The 21,528-nt window shown below is 53.1% G+C and overlaps 1 protein-coding gene across 4 annotated transcripts in view; it reads right to left on the bottom strand.

The window, feature by feature from the left end:
• ARHGAP44 (Rho GTPase activating protein 44) overlaps window positions 1-21,528 on the bottom strand; it is a 191,461-nt gene that overhangs the window by 4,632 nt on the left and 165,301 nt on the right. For 2 of the 4 annotated variants that reach the window (XM_027625669.2, XM_027625671.2), the window contains exons 14-20: window positions 19,687-19,800; window positions 18,974-19,065; window positions 18,057-18,237; window positions 7,827-7,844; window positions 6,855-7,076; window positions 4,139-4,293; window positions 1,050-1,433 (exon numbers count right to left, since the gene is read on the bottom strand). In XM_027625669.2, coding sequence (XP_027481470.1) covers window positions 1,050-1,433; window positions 4,139-4,293; window positions 6,855-7,076; window positions 7,827-7,844; window positions 18,057-18,237; window positions 18,974-19,065; window positions 19,687-19,800 — 1,166 coding nt within the window. The remainder of the gene's footprint in view (window positions 1-1,049; window positions 1,434-4,138; window positions 4,294-6,854; window positions 7,077-7,826; window positions 7,845-18,056; window positions 18,238-18,973; window positions 19,066-19,686; window positions 19,801-21,528) is intronic. The other 2 variants (XM_027625670.2, XM_027625672.2) reach the window with 2 other exon arrangements.

The following is a 21,528-nucleotide window of genomic DNA, read 5'->3' as shown; positions in this document are numbered from 1 at the left end:
TGTGTGTGGTTTGTATGCATGTGTACAAATCTGGTATTTGTCTAGTGTGGGTGTGTGTGTGGCATCTGCGTGTTGCGTGCATGTATCTGGGGCGTGTGTGCCTCAGCTGCTACTTGGGGCAACCCTGAACAGATGTGCCCGGGCTCTGCCGCCTGGTGACACGTGGCCTGCATCTATGCCAAGACACAGTCCAGCGCTTTGTCTGCCTCCCTGAGCGAGGGAAACACTAGCCTGGCTAGAGCCACAAACACGCCCCGAGTCTCTACTGTCACGTGGCCAGAGTATCTGCGGAGACGTTGCAAAAACGTCCTCTTCAACCAACGAACGGTTTTTGCCCAATGTGGTGTGTTTGTAATTTCACACTTTTACATTTTCCTGGGGCGGCGGTGGTGATGGAGAATAGCTCCATCTTGACTCTTAAACTTAAAGCAAGACTAAATTTAGTAGCTGTGGGCTTGTCAGTAAGCTCCTCCAAGAATCAGGGGGACCGGCATCTTTCCTGAAACTGACCCTTCTGTAAATACTGCTGGAAATGCAGGTTTCTAATAAGGCTTATTACATCAGTAGGAAACAATGTCTTTGGCTCTTAGCCTCTGGTCTCAAGATAAGGGTCTGTACCTTTGTAGATGCCTGGACTCTATCCAAGGAGAGCTGCAAATGCCTCACCTGTGCTTTAGATGCCAGCCGGTCTGCGATCATAGCCCGGCCCCCGCCTCCCCAGCCTCTCCCGAAGCACCGAGCACCACCTCAAAGTTCTCGGTGCTCAACCCCCCGATTAAGAACAGAATCAGGACCCTGCACTGGCAGGCATCCACTGGGAGAAATCCCATAAAAAGCCCTTTTGCAGGACAATCTGGATCCCGGGGCTGATGTCCACCGGCCTCATGGGGGGGGGGGGGGTGCGGCTCCCAAGATGATCGTAGAAGCCACGCATGGTACCACCCCGGGGCAGACAGACGTGATCACAGGCAGTGGCACCAGGGATCCCGCTACTGGGCACACCCAGCTGAGGTTCGTGGAAAACCGTGGCGACGCCGTGGCTTGGTTACCTGTCGACATGCTCTCCCCGGGGGCCATGCCGTCCAGCACGGGGTGCTCCGTGGACTGTGGACTCGGGGCTGGCAGGCTGACTGTGGGAGGCTGAGGGGGCGGCAGGGTGGGTCTCTGTCGGGGCTTGGGGGTGGGCCGAGATTTGGCTGCAGTGCTCGGGAAGCCGGCAGGGGAGGCCAGGGGAGGGGCCGCGGCCGCCGCCGGGGAGAGCTGACCGGAGGCCAGGGAGTACCCCTGCGGGTAACTCAGTCCGTAGGGCGATGGGGTGCTCGGTGGGGTGGGGGACAGGCTGAGCGGGGACGGCTGGCTGGCGGACTGGTCGGTCACAGTCCCCGGCTGGCCAAAGGGGACCTTGGGTGGAATCGGAGCCAACTTCTTGGAAACTGAAAGAGAAAACACAGGCACACACAAGGTCGTGAGATGTAGCCGCTGTCCCCGAGGGCCCCTCCCTCCACCCCACCCCCTCCACAGCCCCCTCGACCCGGCTCCCGCGACAGCCAATGCAGTTTCTAAAAATTCACCTCAAACTGCAAGTTTTCACATCTCCTCCTCTGTTCCCTAACCTCCCCTTCCCTGGATTGCTGCCACGATCTACACAGCCCTGGCCGGAGCGAAGAACACATTTCCCGAGCACGGGCCGTGGCCGGCCGCCCAGTATCCTCCCTTCACTTCGCGGTGGTAGGAGGTGTCGGGGTTACACGGAGGAAGGAGGAGTCGGTGACACAGGGCCCAAGAGGGACGACTGGAGCGGGGCGGGACAGGAAACCCTGGCTTTTGGCTGCCCCTGCCCACGCCGGCTCCTGGGTCCCGAGAGAGCCACAGACGGCCAAGTCCTGCACTGACTTCTCCGTCCCGCCCGGTCCTGTGTACCCGCCTCCCCCGTGTTTTCCTTTCCAGACTCGTGCCCTCTGGGCGAGGACTCTGCAGACGTATGTACTGCGGGCTCCCCCTCCTCACGCTGCCTTCATCCCCCTCCTTTTATGGACTCGATCGTGCAACACAATGCCGGACACTTGACACATTTCACTGACACTGAACCCGTAAGAATGACCAAATCGGACACCGGGACGATCCTGCCGAGGGGCAAACGTTCTGAGAAAGCGATCACTCACGTGTCAGGATCAAGCGAGGGCTGCTGGGCACGGCGCTAAGTCCAGAAGGAACCGTCTTTTAGGTGCTCAAGGAGGCCTTGGGCACTCTTCTCTCCCAGCTCCGCTCCCCCTCCACCCCCCACGGAACAAAATCTATTCCAAGGACGGCGCGCGCTCCCCGGGCGCCGTCAGCGTGCAGTATATGGACAAGGACACGGGCTCTCCAACGTGGCTTCAGCTCCCTCCCTCGCCTTAACCACCCTGTGCCCTGACAGTCGATCTAAACCTCTGCTCCCCAAGAGCAAGGACAGTGGACTCGCCAGGGTTGTAGCAGTTAGGCAGCCTCGTGCGTGCAAAAGCATCACCGAATCGTGACCCGTCCTACAAGCACTTCTCAGCCATCGAACCCGAGGACCGGCTGGCCTCTCCGAGCAGCTGCTCCAGCAGCTCCTGACGGCCAGGTGGCTGATGCCAGGATCGCTTACTGGGTGGGCAGCCGGCGGGGCCCCTAGGCACCGACGTTCCAACACGTCTTCCCCTGCACGGGCCGGAGGAGGGGAGGAGCAGGGGACGGCACCACGTTCGAGAGGGCATTTGCCCCTCCTTGGTGGCGACAGGACTAGCCCAGGACATAAAACTGGAGACGCAGTGTGAAAAGACCTAGCGAGCTTCAAAACACAAGAAAGCTAAGCGGGAGCTGGTGGTGGGTGGAGGAGAGAGGTGGACCTCCCAAAGGAGGACGCTGAGCGGCCGAGTGCCCCCTGGGGGTGGGACCGGAGGCTTTCCAGGCCTCACTCCCCATGTGTCACCGGCCCGGACCAGGAGGCCCGACCCCACCGGACACCGTGGCTTAGGCGTCACCCTGCCTCCCAGGGCTGGAGGGAGGCTTAAAGGCTCTGCACACAAAGATGGCCAGAAAAGCGTGTCCGGACCACAACGGCGACCCGCTGGTGCCGGACGGGGGCGCTGGGATGCTGAAGTCCCACTGCCACAGTGGTGCCCCAACTCCTGTGCCCGGAAGGGAGTCCCCCCACCCCCCCGTGGTGCCCTGGAACCGTGCTCCAACGCCTCCCCTTCCGCCGCTCTGACTTTCGGGGGAAGCCAGAAAGGCCAGAACCGAGAACATAGTCAAGGAGCTGTTCTTTTAAGTTCAAGGCTTGGCTTAAGAGAGAACGCAAAGGGGCGCCTGGGTGGCTCAGATGGTTAAGTGTCTGCCTTTGGCTCAGGTCATGATCCCAGGGTCCTGGGATCGAGTCCTGCCTCGGGCTCCCTGCTCAGCGGGGAGCCTGCTTCTCCCTCTGCCTCTCTCTCTGACTCTCATGAATAAATAAATAAAACATTAAAAAAAAAAAAGTTTTAAAGCACACCATCTGTGCACCTCTCCGTTTATGAAATGTCACCGCAGAGCATGTCCTTAGCTTTGGGAAGGTCATTTCAGAGAGAGTAAGTGGGCCTCTGAGCACGGGTTCCGTGGCAGATCCTGGGTCGGGCGGCTCCTGGGTCAGTGTACAGACTCTCAGCCTTCCAGAAGCATCGAAGGCCAGCACTCGCATAGCCACAATCCCAATTCCCTGCTCCGTGTCCCCTTCTAGAAACAATCCCAGGGGGAGGCAGCCACGCCGGACCCCAGCACAAGACTCCACACAGCATCTTAAGAGGTGGCGGTAGGGCCCGGCAGGGTCCGTGGAAGACACGTGTCGTCATGGATAATGAGGTCTGCACAGAGGTCTCGGTGTACGGGACGCAACGCCCTGCATAACACCCCCCTGCTCCGTCCCCACTGAGCCCGCTGCTCAAGTGAGAGACACAAGGAACGAAGATGAAGCGGTCCCTCTTGGAGTTGGTTAACTGCCCAAAGCTCTTAACACCCAGCCCAGGGGTTTTTCACGAAGTCACGCGGTCTCTCAACATCCACGCTAAGCGAAGGGCACGAGTGTCCGGGCAGTGTGAGAGCTGTCCCCGGCCGGAGACCTGAGTGGAGGGTTGCGGTGCCGTACCTTTCCGGAGAGTGTGCGGGCTCTGGTCGGGGGGTGGCTGGCTGGGGCTGGCGCCTGCTTGTGCCCCCGGCTGCGTCCCTGCACCGGGCGTCCCCTGGCTGGAACCTGCACTTCCTTTCCCAGATCCCGGAGAAAGCTCCTTGCTTTTCAAAGTGCTGGAACACAAGCACACGAGACGAGTTAGCACCCTGAACTCAGCGAGGCCAGCGCAGCACCAGCCTGCGGTCGCAATCCCACGTGCTCCGCTGGGCCAGCTCTTGGTCTGCCCCATGCCCTTGGGAGATGCTCTGGGAGAGATGACTGTCCCTTCTTGGGCTCTGGGGACCTGCATTCTTCTCCCACCTCCATACCCCAGGTGCAAACGCCCTCTCCACGCCTCTGCCCTCTGTCTGCCAGGAGCCCACGAGCATCCCCACTCTATGTTGTGGCCACAGCTAATTCCCCGGACCTCCACAGCATAGCCCCGAGCAGGGGGAGGCTTCTGGGGCCCAGCCTGGTAGCAGTCCCAGCAGGTGGGAGGGTGAACACAGCCCCCAACCCCGCTGTGCTCCCAAATATGGCGAGTTCAAGTCCCAGCCCCCCAGGCTTGGGGGGGGGTCAGGGCCAATGGCAGGACATGTGACGCAGTGAGCTGGGGTGCAAAGGGGCAGGAAGCAGTGTTCGGGGGCAGAGTTAATGCCAAGCAGAGGAGCAGGAAGCAGAGGCTGAGCCTGGCTGGAGAGAGCCGCCAGGTCTGGATGGGGTGGGCCTGGGTGGAGAATGGGGAGGCTGGAGCAAGCCAGAGGGAGGGGAGGGCCTGACATCCAGGGGGTGGGGTGGGGGCGGACAGGAATCCGGCAACTGGAGAAAACATCACCTGGGCTGCAAATGTCCAGAAAACAAAAAATAAACAAACAAAAAAAAAACAATGGAACACCGGTTTGTATTGGGAAGAATCCATGTGGGCAGAGAAAAAGAAAGGTAGAAAAACATGGGCACCCAAGGGAAAGCCTTGGAGCTGGGCACCCCCAAGAAAAAGGGATGGTATGAGCAATGGCAACGGCCTCTTAAATACTCCAAACCCACAGGTGATGCTCCTGGCTCATGAGTGAGTCTTGGGGCCACCCATCTATGACATTCTGGGAACACCTTCAGAGGCTGGGGAAATCCATCTTTGAGGGGCATTTTCTACAAATATTTTTAATAGGGCAAATAGCGTTTAGCACGGGGTGTCGGTTGTAAGATGGGAAATCGGGATGAAGCCAAGAAGAGCGCAAAAAGGAAACCATTGGAAATCTCCTGTCTATTCGCTCATTTCTTCCTCATCAGCCTCTCTGGTCCACAGCGATCCTTCTCTGCATCCTGCAGAACGTGCTCTCCCGCACCGGCCTCTCCCAAGGGGACCTGAAGCCTAGCAAGTGCACAGCCAGGCCAGCGTCCTCGTGCCCTGAGCTGGAGCCATCAACAACCTGAGCACAACCATTGTCAGCTCCCCACTCCTGAACGCTGACTGTTCCCGTTTTCCTTTTGTCATTTCCCTATTTCACGGGGAAAATGCCTTCTACTCACTAAAATGGGAGAGGGAAAAAAAAAAAAACAAACCCAACCCTGCAGTCCCTTCATTTAGGGAGGTGGTTGTTTGTGTGTGAGTGTGTGTGTATGATAAAGATCGGGTGAAGGGGTGCCATCAAGTGTCCGACTCTTGGTCTGGGCTCAGGTCCTGATCTCAGGGTCATGAGATGGAGCCCTGCATCGGGCTCCATGCTCAGCACGGAGTCTGCTGAAGACTCTCTCTCCCTCTCGTGCTCTCTCTCAAATAAATAATCTTAAAAAAAAGAAAAAAGATTGGATGAAAAGGTTCAGCCTCCCAAAGCCTCCAAGATTTTTTTTCAGCAGGACATAAGGGAACGCTGCCCCCGCTAACAGAATGCACAGCGGCCTCTGATTTGAAGTACTTTTCCCACTTCTCAGAACCTGTGCCATTCCCCCTGCCAGGATGCCCCTTCCGAGGAAGGGCCAGAGGAGGCCCCTCTCCGCTGGGACCCCGCACGGCCACGTGCCCGGATTCCGTGTCTGGTATCTGCATGCTGGGACGGGATGGGGCTGCCTTAAGGCCACAGACCCCACGTTTTATCTCTGGATGGACTCCGTCCCCCATAAACATTCACTGAACTAGGGGTGCCATGAGCTCGCTCGCTTTCTTCTTCCCGGGAACAAATGGAAACACAACCCAGCATCACACTGCACCAGGCCTCAGGCCCCGAGCGACCACATGACCGCCACTCCTTCCCCTAATTTGCGCCCGCGTAAGCCGGGAAAACGGCTCCCCCGAATCTAAAGGCAGAGAGGAGAGAAAGGGAGGAATACCGCAACCCCGCATTTCAAAACCGGCAAGTCATTCCGGCAGAAGGAGAAGGGGAGACGAGAGCTGGCAACTTCCCGCTCTCAGGGCCTTAGCGAGCTGCCACCTTATGCGCTTGCTGGGGGGGATGCTATTCTCGGGAAGCCCGGGGGCTCCATCCGACAATCCGGGGGGAAGTTGGCGGCGGGGGGGGGGGGGGGGAGTGCTGGGAATCCTGGGAATCACTCGCTGCGTGCCAGCAGGATGCAGAACGCCAAACGCAAAGGCTCAGGAACGGGGAGGTGACAGCATCCTGGAGCGCAGCCCACCCGCCCCCGTCCCGCGTGCAGGCGCGCACGCGCGCGCGCGCGCCACGGCCGGCCTGGCCCCGCTTACCTGGTGCGCTCGGCCCCGGGCTGGAGGCCCAAGCCCGACGGCGACAGCGAGGGCGCCGCGGGGCCGTCCAGGGGCTGCTCCGGGAGGGGCGACGGCAGAGGCGCGGCAAGCTCGGCGGGCGGCGCGGGGGGCTGCATGGTGGGCGGGGCGCAGGACGCCTTCCTGCCGGCCGAGGAGCCTCTTCGAGCCACCCAGGACGTGTCCATGACCCTCACGCCCATGCTGGCGAGGGACACAAAGACACCCGCTTACCCACGCGTGACCAGGAGCACGCGCCCTCCCCCGCGCAGCGGACACATTCAAGCACGTCCGCCAGGAGAACAACAGCGCAGCCTTAGCACCCTCCTGGGCCCGGGGAAGCGAGGCCGGGCCGGGGCGCTGTGCCCCGCGCGCCCGCCCGAGGCTGCTCCGGCCCGGGCCGCACAGCAGCGCCCCCCTCCCGGCGCGCCGGGCGGCTCCGCTTCCTCCCTCTGCCAAAGCCAGCTGGCCTCAGGACCTGCGTGTGGAATCCAAGCTCGCCCCCCAGAGCAGAATGCAGCCTCTCTGGGGGCACTCACTCCCAACCCCCAAGTGGGAGATGGAGGTGGGCAGGATGGGGGAGGGGGGCGGCAGCGGGGCAGCATCGCACTAGAACGTGGCACTGACCAGCGGGAGACCTCTAAATCTAAATATCCGTCCTTCTTTTTTGTCACTTGGGGTCTAGGGCACAGGCCCGACTCAGGACTCCTGCACTAGCCCGGGGACCCTGGCCGAGCTACAATCTCTGCAGGCCACACCCGCGGGTCTAGTCGGCAGGTAAGGGGCTGACCATGCCTATGGTCACTCCGAGCTGCGATTCGGTTTTAACCACGGAGACCCAGCTCCCGTTAAGTCGGCCAAGCAACCAAACACGGCACATCCACTCTCTCGCAGAGCTCACTAAAGGCATGGCTTGCTTTGTTTTCAGAGATTGAACATGGCCTCGTACCGTACCTTTGGATTTTCCTAAGGCTGCAGGGACAGAAACATACAGATATTAGTGTCAAAAAAACTGTGCCTTCCTTTGGACACACAGGTTGTCTCGTCAAGGTCAGGGTGTGAGCGTGAAGCTTTTGCTGTGCCCTGAATTTGATTCGATTTGGTTGGCCTCTCTAGTTAAAGGGGCTCTTCTGTTTGAAGGGGTGAAGTTCCCATCCTTTATTCCAAAATGAATATAAAGAGAGAAGCTGGAGAGCGGATATTGGTGTGTGTAGGGGTAGGGTAGGGGTGCGGCGGGGCGGGGGAGAGGGTGTCCTAAGGGGGGAATAAAAGTCAGAACTAGCCATCTGCTGGCTTCCAAGTTACATGATTTGGAAGCCTGTCCTTTCTTTCCTCTGGTCTAGGAGCTAGCTGGTACTGTGGTATGAAGTCAAGACCTTCACTGACGAAGCCGAGACCTGACATTTCCAGTACTTAGGGAGACAGAGACATTTGAGCAGGGAGGAAACCTTCCAGCATCTGTGTCTGCCGCGGGTAGACAGGCACAGGCACAGTGGGGTGTGGGTAGAGGGTGATCGGGTGCTTACTCTGACCCACACCGGTCAGAGGCAAGAGCTCGTACACTCTGAATTCTGCCCACCCAGCAGGGCATTTACCTTAGAGACCGGCAGCGAGATTCAACAAACCAACAAAAAAGGTGCAAGTTTGGAGATTAGCTGTAGCGGGTAGGATTTGGGTCCTTTAAGGAAGCGAGCCATGGGGTACAGCCCGCAGTGAGATGGCAGTAAATGACAGCCTCCTGACACTTTTCATGTCCTGTCATTGTTAACTATTTCTCACCTCCCTTGTATGGCTCTGAGGAGGCACCCGGGGAGTTGGGGGCGGGGGTTCCGGGGACTGGGTCTCTTTCCAGGACCCACTGGTTCTCAAGTCCTCGGGTCTGCAGACCCTCCGCCAATAAATAAGCAGGAGCTCCAGAATCACTCTTGGGGGCCAGGCAAAACTCGGGGAAAAGGTCCAGTTGCATCCCCTGACATTTAAAGGGGACTGCAAGGGACTATCAAACTATGGGCTTCCGAATTTATCAGGATGAAAAGCGCCAACAAGCTTCATATTCCACTTGGGGGAGGGGAGTGGAAGCACTTAGCTGCAATGGTGAGCGGGGATGACATGCATGCAAGATGTCAGCGATGGTGATCAATAGAAGGAGCCCTAGGGGATGTCGGTCTTACCCCATTTTCCTCACCCTATGCTCTTTCCATTTGGGGGTGGGGGTGGGGAAGCACCAGGCAGGCATGGGGTCCAGGATCAGGGCTCCTGGGGGATGCCTTCTACTTCCAATGGCATCTTCAAGCATCAGCAAGCTCAGACACCAGGCGCCCTGGTGGTCCGGTTCACCAAGCAAAGGGGCCAGCTAGGCCATGGGGGACAGACTGAGCGAGACCCGGGAAGTACCCGTGGCAAAAATCAGCAACCAAGAACTAAGAGCTGAGCACACACTTCTGCTTTTACAAAGACACCGCTGTGCTGCATGCAATCCCCACTTTCCCCACTGAAACTCCTTTCTGAGGGGAGGCAGCACCTCACATTCCTAGTGCACGTGCATCAAACGTTCGCCGATCTTTCCGAAAAGCAGTACAAATCTTTACAAATCAACCACAAAGGCAGTGCTCTTGGGGGGGACTCAACGCATATTTGCTTTCAGGGAAAAAAAAATTGGTATAAATAAATGGAATATTTAAACGTTTGAATGTCTACACAAAACCCAACCCGAAGACAAAAATGGTAAAACTGCTTGGTGCGCTGCCACAGAGGGGAATACAACCCAAAGGTTACAGAAGTTTCTGTTGTTTTATCACAGACAGAAGCAACAGTTGTCAGAGTCAAGAAGCTGATTGTGTTTACCAAGAGAGGAGTGAAATGGAAGTATAATTAATCAAACACTGATGACTCCATTAGGAGTCACTGCCCAGATATCTCAGGCCAGTCTGGATGTCTAAGATTTCCCGTGGCCCAGTGCTTCCTGGAGAAAACTTAAGAGGAACTGGTTTTCAGACCTGTTCAGAGATGAATCCACGGCGAGCAAGAAGCCAGAGGCCGGGAAGAAACTCTAAGAAGCAAAGGGTTTGGAAATTAATAAGCAGGAGGCAGGAGTACGTTCCAGAATCCTGGAGGGGACCTCAGGGCAAGCCTCGCTTCTGGCTTTTTCTGGGTCCTGTGGGAGGTGGGAGCAAGGAGGCAGGAAAGGAGTGCCTGCATTTGGCCCTGGGATGCCTGTCTCCCACTCCTGTCTTTTAGGGTAAAGAGCCAAGGGGGGCAGGGAATTCAGAGTTTTCAGCCGCTCATCATTGGGATGCATGGAGAGGGGACCCAATGACAATTCCTACTGATGCACAATCTGCCCTGTGGAACTCCTCCTAGTCTACCGGGACCTTATATTTGTATGGAACTTATCATAGGACACACTCTGTACCTTTTCTAACAGACAGTATCAGGGAATAGGTTCTGGAACCATCCAAGCCTCTGGACCCAGTTAAGCCACTCTTCATCTACAGAATGAGGCTAACACCTCCCATCCCATTTCCAGCATTGCTGTGAAGGTAATTTACCAGTGACTGAGTGGTAAGATACATTTAGCACGCTCTTGGACCCTTAACCCGCGGGAGGAAGCCAAGTGGCCACTCAAGGGGCCACGGTGATGGGTGAGGGGTAGGAAACACAGGGTGTGCCCTATAAGGAGTCCGTCTGGCTATGCCAATGGCATTTTACAGGGTTGACAAGTTGGAGAACAAAGAGAATCATGCGGCACGTTCATGGAGGGAAGATAGAGGCTGGGTAGCTGGATTGTGAGGAGCTGGAGTGGCAGCTGGGCAATGGGGTGACCCCACTCCCTGTCCTGCTTCAGGGAAGTAGCACTGCCCTCTGGAAGGAGGGATTTGGGGTTTGAATCCCAGATTTTCTCATTACTGTGTGATAGGGATGAGTTACTGAACATCTAGTTTCCTCTGTAAAATGGGAATAAGAGTGACCCCTCCTCCTTAGGGTTGTAAAGAACAAGAACAGTGTGTACAAATTACGAAGCACCTGCTAAGAAGCCAACAAGCGGCAGGCTTGATGATGATAATGCTCTGTCCTTATAGGTGCCAAGTACAGTTTTGTTTTTTATAATCCTCATGGAGAAAGAAATAGGCCGTGAACCTAAGCCTAAAACAGGCTGACAGGAGGGGGACAGAAGCATATGGTGCCCGTGAATCAGGCTAGCGGGAGATGGAGACACTGGGAAGACCCCCATCTGGGTCATGCCACCTGGGTTTACAGGATCTGCCACGAGACGGTCTTCCCTTCTTAACAAAACACCAAAGATCGGGGGGGCGGGGGGTTCTCTGGTGGAAGGGGAATGAACCCTTTTCCTGGCTTCCTGAGTCTTTCGGGAATCTGGTGAGATGGGCCATTGTGCGTTTCAGAGGCGGGGAAAGCAACCGTGGAGGACTCTAGGCTTAAGGAAAAGAAAACCAAAGAGCGGATCCTCTTCTTTCCTGAAGTGTTACAGCCCAGCCTGGGGCATCTGGGCAGGAAAGAAGGGCAGAACCAGAAAGGTCTCGTCTTGGCTGAAAGGTTCTTTGGGAAACAAAACTTATGATGGGGAGCAGGAGGCTCAGGCAGAAATGGCCACAACCCTTCACCCTACAGAAGGCCAGTCCTTCAATAGTCCTTGGCCAGTCCATGTTGGCTTTGGTGTATTTTGTGCTTGCGAAACTAGCCCGATCGCCCGTGGGTGGGTGGAGACAGACAGACAGACGTTCATGGTGTTCTTAGCGTGATGGCAAAGGAAGGGGCCGGGCAGAGTTCCTCCTGGAGAAGCATGGCCAGCCATGTCACCATCTTAAAAATGGGACAAAGGCACTCAAAAACCTAGTCTGTGTCCTTGAAGCAGCTGACGTTTCCCACAGGCTGGGCATTTTTCTGAATGCTTCCGAAGTAAGATTTTACTTAATGCTCAAAACAAACTCTTAGTTCCCCACTTTGCATCTAAAGAAACGGAGGCATGCAGAGGGTGAGTCACTTCCCAAGGTCATGTGGCCAGAATTTGAACTCGGAAGAGAGCCCGACCCCAAAGTTCATCCTTTGCATGTCCATAATAGGGCTCTTTCACATACGGGGGATTCTTCTCCCACAAGGCACGGAGACAAGGGAGTAGAAAGGTCAGACCTAGAAATGTCTCCCCTGATGCAGGAAATGAAGTGGTATTCTTGTTGTAAAGTCTGTAACCCGGTAGGCCACACAGGGAAAGCGTAAGATCCAGAACCTTAAAAGTTAAGAGACAAAAGACTGCACCAGTGGAAGGAAGACGGAAGAAAAAAGCCCAAATCTGAAGACAGAAGATCAGGCATCCACATCAAGAACACATTTATCACAGAGCAGAAGTTTGCTGTGAACCATTCTAGGGAATGGATCGTCAAGGATTAGCAGGTGCTTTTTGCTTTATCCCCCCCTCTGTAGGACAGACATGTGCCACGCTGCTTTTGAATCCTGGTCAGGAAGAAGCCTAGCCAGAGGTACTAACTAAAATATGGTTTTGAAGTACTCAAGTCTAGAGAGATCTGGAAGGTTTTGATTGCTGTTCTAAAAAGCAGTTATATTTGGCAAAGGCCAGCCAAGAGAGAGGAGACAAGAAATGCATCTGCCATCAGATGGCAGAGCCTGGGGAATTTGGGAAGGTCCCCAAGCATCCGCTGAAGACTTATAAGTTCAGGGAATGTTTAAGATAAACTTGGGGGCCAGGGAGCAGTGGCCGAGGCCCGTGGGGCCCCAGATGGTGAGCGACAGGAAACCTAAACATCCTAAGACTTAGCCTTGCAAACACTCACCCGGGAAAGGCCAGAATCAGGTAATTTCCAGTTCCACTGGGGACAGATAATTCCTTTCCTAAATACATAACAATGAAGTTTCTTCACCTCCCCAGTACAAATAAAGACTGGAGTCATCTGGCCACATTTCACAGACCCGGTCTCAGCACCCCAAAATGCATAAATCCTGGTGGTGTGGAAGCTGTGCTGGGGCCCCGGGCCAAGAATATACCTCTAACAAGGTCCATTTGGCCAACACAAACCCAAAATAGGAGTCAAATTTCCCACTGGTACCCGGGATGGCTTTCTAGGTAAGCTCGTCTTCAGACAGCTTCAGGCTCTATCTGAAATAAAATTATTGCACCAGCTAGCCACAGTGACATGCCTTTTGGGGTCACGGTCTCTGTGCGCTGTTCATCCTCCCCCGCAGGGTCTGCAGAACACCCTGATATCTGCAATTACAGAAGACCCTAGTTTCGGTTGTCGGGTGACCATGGGTTTTCTAGATTTAATAAATTTGGGGAAGGAAGCATGCCACAGCCACCTTATGAAGACCTGTGGCCTGTGACGATGTGCTAAAGACCCTAAGAAGTCACACACTACATGAACTGGCTTCAGTGTGTTGAATCACGTGCTTTAGGAGCCCATCAGACCCCAGGTTTCTGTCCCCTTCCAGCCCAATACGACCAACACCACGTGGAACTAGTCGTCCACAGAGCACCTTTCACATTGCTCCCGAACCTTCTCAATTAAAGGTGCCTGTTCCAAATTGCTGGACACCTAGATGAAGGTCCAGATGGGTGGGACAAGACCCATCGCAGAGCCGGTGTCAAACACAGGCGAAGGATGCGTCACACACCAAACTGAGCTCTAGGGGAGACCACAGAGATTTGGGGGTTGCAGTCAAGTGGCTCTGGTAGAGCACCTCTGAGGACCAGACCGCTGTGGGACAAGCAAGATGGCGTCAGGCATGTCAAGTTTCCAGACTTGAAAGAGGAGCTATGCGTCGGTCTTTGGAGTATAAAGAGCCCAGGCCACTGGGATTTCTGTGAACAGATGCCATCCTGCTGGGGCTCCAGAGGCTAGGACTGAGCCGGCACAGCGGGGTGGATGTCGGCCAGGAGGGTAACACTGGAGAGCACGGGCCAGAGCCAGAAGGCAGCAAACAGGCAGCAGGGAGACCGTGTGGATGGGATGGTACCGGTGGGGTCTCTGAAGTGTACGGCTAGCAGCAGGCAGGAAGCAGAGAGGAGTAGAAAGAGGGGGGACGAGAGCCGTCGGGGGGAGACGTGAACGAGGAAGGACGGTCCACCACTGACATCGTTTCTCTTCTCACCTCCAGGCTTGTCCTCTCAACGATCCCCGCTGAGCTTGTGCAGACTCTGCCAGGGACACGGCCAATGGAGGCATCGGACAAATGCGGAGGGACTATGGGTCCCCCCTGACCAACGGGCAAGAGAGTGCAGACCTCTCGGCCAACTCTTTAGGAGGCAGCAGGGCTCCACTCCCCCTGCTTGTGTTCCCTCTCTCGCTGTCTCTCTGTCAAATAAATAAAAATTAAAAAAAAAAAAAACAAAAACAAAAAGGCAGTAGGGCTCACATAAAAAAATACTTGATGGGACCAGGGATGACACTGCCATTGTCCGAAAAATAAAAGGGATCTGCAAGGTGATTTTCGTGTACTATTTGGGACAAAGGATCCATGAAACAGATGTCGCTATTTTATAAAACAAAACAAAAAGCCAGTACTAACAAGGCATGAAAAATACATAGTAACCTGTACCCTCAAATTTCCAAGTCGGAGCTTACACAGGGTGTAAGGGCACACGGGGTGACCGAATCAATACTTTGTGGTTCCGAGTGTTGGCAGAGTCAGGACAGCTCATATCTCACACCAACACCCGAGGGCTACAGAAGGAAAATTTTGAAAAATTTTTAAAAAATTATATCACTGCCAAATTCTTTATTCAGAATGACAAAATCTTTCTGTGATTCGGTGCTTCTCAACCCTACAGGCACATGAGAATCATCAGCCAGGACACTTTTAAAGAGCACCAGTGCCTGAATCCCAGCCCAGGCCAATTAGGGCAGCCTCGAAGAATGGGGTCAGGGCCACCGGAGAGCAGCCTTCTTTTTTTTTTAAAAGCTTATTCTATCTTTTGTTGCGTAATGAGCCATCCTCAAAACGAAGCAGCTTATTTTTTATCTGGGTCACAAATCCACACTCTTGGCAGAGTTTGGCAGGCACAGTCATGTCCCGTATACGGCATTAGCCGAGAAGGTCCGGCCCGGCCAGGAAGACTCCGAGACCATCCCCTCCCAAAGCTGGTAAGTGGGTGCTGGCTGTCAGCTCGGCGCCCAGCTGGGGGGTGAAGGCCGGGAGCTTTAACTGCTCTCCGAGGGGCCGCCCAGGCTCCCACACGGCAAGGTAGCAGGGTTCTAAGAGTGAGTATTCAAGAGACCCAGGCATAATCGACAAGGCTCTTTCTGACCCAGCTTCCGAAGTCCTAGCACATCACTTCCACCACATTCTGGTAGATAAGTCAGTCGCTGAGGCCAGCTCATAGTCAGAGGGAGTGCACTTAGATTTCGACCCTCAATGGAGGGAGGACCAAGCACCTGCTGCCATTTCTACCACAAAGCTCCTGCATGTGGAGGGATGTATTAGGTCCCCGTGGCTACTGTAACAAGTACCACAAAGTCAGTAAATGACGGAAATCTAGTCCCTTGCCATTTTGGAGGCCAGAAGGCCAAAATCAGTGGCAATGGGCTGAAATCAAGATGGCAGGAGGGCTGTGCTCCCTCCAGAGGCTCCATGAGAGAAGCCGTTTCTTGCCTCTTCCGGCCTCTGGTGGCTTCCATTCCTTGGCATGCGGCCACATCCTTAAATCTCTCTCCACTCCATCTTCCCATTTTTCCTTCTCTGCGTGCCTATGTCAAATCTCCTTCTGCATTTTATGATACACGGGATTGCATTTAGGGGCCACCCTGGTAATCCAGAGTGGTCCCTCACAGTCCTTATTTTAATCATATCTGCAAAGACCCTTTTCCCAAATAAGGTAATATTTACAGGTTCCAGGGTTCAGGACCTGCTGCTAGCTTTTGGGGGGGACCATTATTCTGCCAACCCCAATAATGAGAAAGGTGGATGTGAGCTCCAAAATCTGCCTCCAGGTCTTGCTAAAGAAACTCACTTTCCCAAGTCATCCTGAATCAAAGGCAGCAGGACCAAAGCCTGGAGCTGGGATGGGAGTGAACCACTTTGTATGATGTCTAGGTCATAACAGCCATCAGCCAGGAAAATTATATACAACTGTTTGTTGTTGTTTTTTTTTTTTTAACTTGACCAAAATGCTTTTGTAAAGTGAGCTTTAATTTGTCAGTGTTTCAAGAGGGTAGTTTGAAGACTTTAAAATGTGTCCGTAGATTTTCGGAGCTCAGAAATGGGATAAATGTGGAGAATCCCCCTGGTATTGCTAAAATAGCACAGGGGCCTTCAACTGATGCAAATGACTTTCTTCTCTCCCCAAAACACTTACAACTTTAGGTTTCTGTTTCTGGGAAAGCTGGTTAGAAACTGATCATCTGCAAGCTCACTGTACCTTAAAGCACCTGGGCCAGTACCTTAGACAACGGAGCAAGGGTGACCCTAAACCAGTAAGCCCTCCACTTAATTTCATGTTTAATACAAATTTTAAAATACACAAACCACATCCATTTAGCGTGCAAGAGTAATTTACGCAGTGCATCCCCTCCCTATACCCTTAAAAGTTGATGGTGGCAGTTCTGGCTTTAAATCAGAACAGCGTGTGGAACGGGCAAATCATTTACCAAGTTCTTGAATGACCGAATGTCATCAGAGAGGAGGCAGTTGCTTAAACATATCATCATTCAAGGGGCACCTAGGTGGCTCAGTCGGTTAAGCATCTGACTCTTGATTTCAGCTCAGGTCATGATCTCAGGGTCCTGGGATCAAGCCCCGAGTCCCTGGACTCTGTGCTCAGCGGGAAGTCTGCTTCGGGATTCTCTCTCCCTCTGCTCCCACCCCCACTCTCTCTAATAAATAAATCTTAAAAAAAAAAAAAAAAAGATTTAAGATATTTCCCCTTACTCTCTCCAACTTCTAGGAATTTCTAGTTTTTCTTTCCCCATTCACTGGAGAATCAGTAACCAACAGCACAAAGCAAACAACTCCCCAGCTGCCTCACACAGCAAGGGTCTCCGCAGGGTAAGGAGACAGGCAGGGATCTGTCATCCCAGGACACAGGTCCAGGTCTCCAGGGCCAGCTCCCACTCAGAAACCAAGAGGGGTGAACACTAAGATGCACCCCTACTGTTCTTGGTTTTCAACCTTTCCTCTGAGGCCCTTCCTTGGGAGGAAGCATATCTTTCTGGCTGCCTCGAGATCTGTCAGGGAGGTGGAAGGTTGTTGTCCGAATCTCTGATAATATATTCCTATTCAGTGCTTTATGCTCCTGGTCCATTTTGAAAGAGCAGCCGCTGAATTTTGTGCTACAGCCGCAATTTTTAATTCTTAACCAAAGTTTACTCGACTGGGTTGCTGGAGCAAACAATGCAATCCCCGTTTCCTTCTGTAAGACACATTCCGCTGATGCCTTGAACTTGCGGGGTGCTCTCAATGCACATACTCTGGTCCTCGTGGCTGACGCTCCCCATGGATCAGCTGTGCTTGTTACCAAACCTGTTTATGCCCACTTTATTGGTTTTGGGAACCACAGTACACAGTTCCATGTTATGTGACCTGATCTGAATAGGAGTGTCGAGAGGGCCGTTGCCATGCAAATGAAGTTGAACGCATTTATGAGTCTCGTGGGGACTGCATCATAGGAGGTGTAGGTATCAATCATCAACGATGGGAAGGCGTCTTAAACACTTACAAGGACTTTACATTCAGGTTGCTTCAAGTGTAGGTTTGCTCTCTGTTTCAAAGAGACTGAACCTGGAAACGTTCAACCACGCATTCCAGGAGATGCTTACGCAGGAGTGTTGCTGAAGAATGGGAAGGAGCAGAGCCATTGTCAGTGAAAAACCATTTGGGATTTGAGAACTGACCTATGTTTATACATTTTGAGTGAAAATAAAGTGTTCACGTATTTCTTTTCATTGCCCTTGTTGGCCAACTTTTTTTTTTTTTCCTTCTGGTGAGAAGTAATCAATACTGCACTTACCTCTGTCCCTAGAGCAAGGGAAGCAAGCCAAGGGACTCAGTCACAACAGCACAGGAGAAACACAGAGAAGGAGGAAACAGCTTAATTGCCGCACATCGCCTAAACCGCTGCTAGAGAGTGCAACCTTCCCAGCAATCTGGTTTGGTGTTAACTCCCCACCCCTCTCCCCTCCGCCCCTCCAACGCTGAGAAAGGGACACTGGTTCATACCCATCCTTTTTGTAAAACTCCAGCATCATATTATCCGTGGCAACGCTGAGGGGCCGGCGGGCCTGCTCGGGCTGGCGCCGGTCAGCAGGGTCCATGTCTGGGGAGGGCATTGAGCTGTAGTTGGCGTTGTGGTTCACGTGTACGGGACTCCCATAATTCCCTGTGATGTTGAACTCTATCTCTGCAGGGATGAGAGAATGGGTGTACGCGATCTATTGGTCACGCCGTTCCTGACATGGCCTGTCCTCTACACTTTACCCCTAGAAAACTGTGTCCCGTGGTTCAATGTTAGGTCATCTGTTGATACGAATTCATCCTAATATAATTCATCCTATTAGCAGGTGAACACAAGTGCTCAGCTATCACACTAATATGATGAACATTAAATAAAGCAGTTTCTATTTATGGTTAAAAGCCAACTTAGTGAAACAGGAACAGATGGGTACTTTCTGAAAAAGACAAAATCATCTATCTCAAACCTCATGGTTACAAGTGAAACAACACAGCAGTCAAATCAGGAAAAAGGGCAATGCCCACTCCCACTGCTGTTATTTAACACTATTGGAAAAGTGCTGGCCAATGGAATAAGTCAAGAAAATAAAATAAGAGGCAGTATTATTATTTATAGGTGACGACATTGTCTTTCTGGAAAACCAAAGATAAAACATTAAAAAGGATTGGAAACCAGAGATTTCACTAAGGTCGCTATGGTTGTTGGCTGGTTAGTGCGGGCAGTGGACACCTGTGGCCAGAATGTCGCTCAGTCGGGGATTAGATAGTAAGAAACCGCCATGACTCACGCATGTGTGTAGGAGGATTAACGACAAACACCTCTGATTTCAGAAGTTGTGAACTCACAGTGACACTCTGATTCCTCCCCCGGCCCCCCACTCCTGTATCTCGATGCCACCACGTACCCCCAGGGAAGAACCAGTCTGCATGCTGGATGATGGGCTCGATGATCCCAACAATCTGCAGTGAAACTGTGGTCATCATTTCCGTGATGTTCCTGCGAGTACAGAGCAGAGAGGGGGCAGGGCCAGGTTACTAGCCGAGGCAGCGGCAAGGCACACCTGGCCCCACAGCCTGGGAAGGGCCCCTGGACCGGAAGCCTGCTGACCTAGGTCTGAGAGTAGGCTTTCTCTTTGGAAGGACACTTCACCTTTCCATAGATGTCCTCCTTACAAGAGACGTGTGAGTGAGTAATATATACAAAATCACCAAGTACCAGGCACCTTTCACTGTGAGGTGTGATTCTCACAAATGCCAGATTCATCTGCTTTCCAACTCTGTTCTCTCTTTTGAGACAGCCCTCTATCCCCTGCATCCAGATGCTGGGATGTGTGCTCTTCACACACATGAGGGGCATGAGGGAGGCTTAGAAGAGCTTGCCTGGCCCACTGCGGACTCAGATTAGCTCAGAGAAGACCTGAGCTCACTGCAGGCCTGTAGCCCTGAGACCATCAGTGAGAAAGATCTGCACAATTCTGGGTCCTCTCCTGAGCCTAAAACACGAGCAGGCCAAGAAAGAAATAGGACTTGACAAATAAAAGAGGCTGATGACTTATCTGGGGCCCTGGCTGTCCCGCCCACACGCCACCCCTCTGCATGTTCCTCCTTGTGCACTCACCCTTCCGCCTGTGGCCACAGGAGGTTGGGTCCTAACACAATTGCCATGTTACTGGGAGTCATCTTGTTTACATCTTGATATTCTGATAGCTTGGATAAAAATTTGATCAAGTATCTGAAAGGAAGACAGAAGGGCCAGGTTCAACTCGGGCTCAACCTAAGCCACATTCCCCCAGCAGAGGGCAGAAATCTCTCCCGTGTAGCCCATCTTGCTGACAATGAGACTCCTACATCCTGCATTATAATGAAGATGTGTCACATGTCCAGCCATGAGAATGCTTGAGAAACAGACAGACTCCGATCTCACTTGGCTACATGCCACCATCTGCTGCCGTGAACCCTGGCCAAAGAAATTCCCCGTCTTTCCTCTGGACTCAGGATCTGGTGACCTGAAGTCCCTCCTCCTTTTCAAACCTCAGTCACCTGCCACTCTCCCTGTGTGCAGAGGTGAGAAGCAAAGTGTCCAGGTGTCATCAACGGGGACCTCTACATGCCAGGGCTGGTGTGCCCCGGGATTCACCTCAGTGGGGCTTTGAGAGCTAATGGAAAAAAAAGCTACACATAGATTTAGCACCGGAGCCAACAATTCACTCCCAGAGACCTACCCAAGAGAAATAGGCCCACATGCAAACTTGTACACAAATGTGCATCCCAGCAGTGTTATGCAAGCCAGCCAGAAAGTGGAGACCATCCAAAATGTCCACCGAGGGAGGAACAGATAAATAAAACGTGGTCTATCCAATACAACGGGATACTATTCACCCATGAAAAGGAACGAAATACTGACATGCGCTACCACACGGATGAACCTCGAGGACATCATCCCGAGTGAAATAAGCCAGACATAAAAGCCCACGTGTTGTAGGACCCCACCCAGGTGAAATGTCCAGCAGAAGCAAATCTGCAGAGACAGAGAAGGTAGATTCGTGTTTGCAAGGGGCCAGGCTTGGGCGGGGGGATGAAGAGTGACAGCTAATGGGAACAGGGTTCCTTTGCGGGGTGATGAAAATGGTCTAAAGTGAGTGGTGGTAGTTGTGTGACTCGACACACATACAAACAACCATTAAATCACACCCTTTAAGAGGACACAACGGTATGTGAATTATATCTCAAGGAACCAATGAGGAAGCCGTACGTTAAATCGCTCTTGGGACTTTTTTTTTTTTTTTTTTTTTTTACCTTGTGCCATAATCTACATAAAAATTACTACTTTCATCACTCTTTAAGTGTATGGTAGCATTAAGTACATTCGCACTGTGAAGAACCATCACCACCATCCATCTCCAGATCGTTTTTTAGCTTCCAGAACAGAATCTCTATACCTATTAAACACTCCCCTCCCCCCTGGCAGCCCCGCCCCCTCCTGTCTCCATGAATGTGCCAGCTCCGGGTACCTCACATACGTGGGATCATACAGTATCTGTCCTGTGTCTGGCTTCTTTTGTTTGGCACCATGTCCTCAAGATTCACCCGCCGAACATCACATTGCATGTATAATTTGTTTATACACCCAGCAATGGCCGTTTGGGCTGTTTTCACCTCTTGACTATTACGGATGATGCTGTCATGCACATGAGTGTACCAGTACCAAGTCCCTGTTTTCACATCTTCTGGGTCTATATATACCCAGAAGTGGCATGGCCAGATCAGATGGTAATTCTATGTTTAATTTCTTAAGGGTGAGCCATACCTTTGGCTGCTAGAATTTTGAACAGGAAAGCAGAAATACTCGGGCAGATGGCAACAGGAGCTGAAGCTGGGAGTCTGCATCTAGGGAAGCACGGAGGGGGGGTGGCAGGGCCAGGAGCGGTGCTGGCAAGCCGAAGGGAGGAGGAAGCAGAGA

The sequence above is a fragment of the Zalophus californianus genome, chromosome 16, assembly GCF_009762305.2.
Source record: "Zalophus californianus isolate mZalCal1 chromosome 16, mZalCal1.pri.v2, whole genome shotgun sequence".
NCBI lineage: Eukaryota > Metazoa > Chordata > Mammalia > Carnivora > Otariidae > Zalophus > Zalophus californianus.
This window is presented reverse-complemented; position numbering and strand designations above follow the sequence as displayed.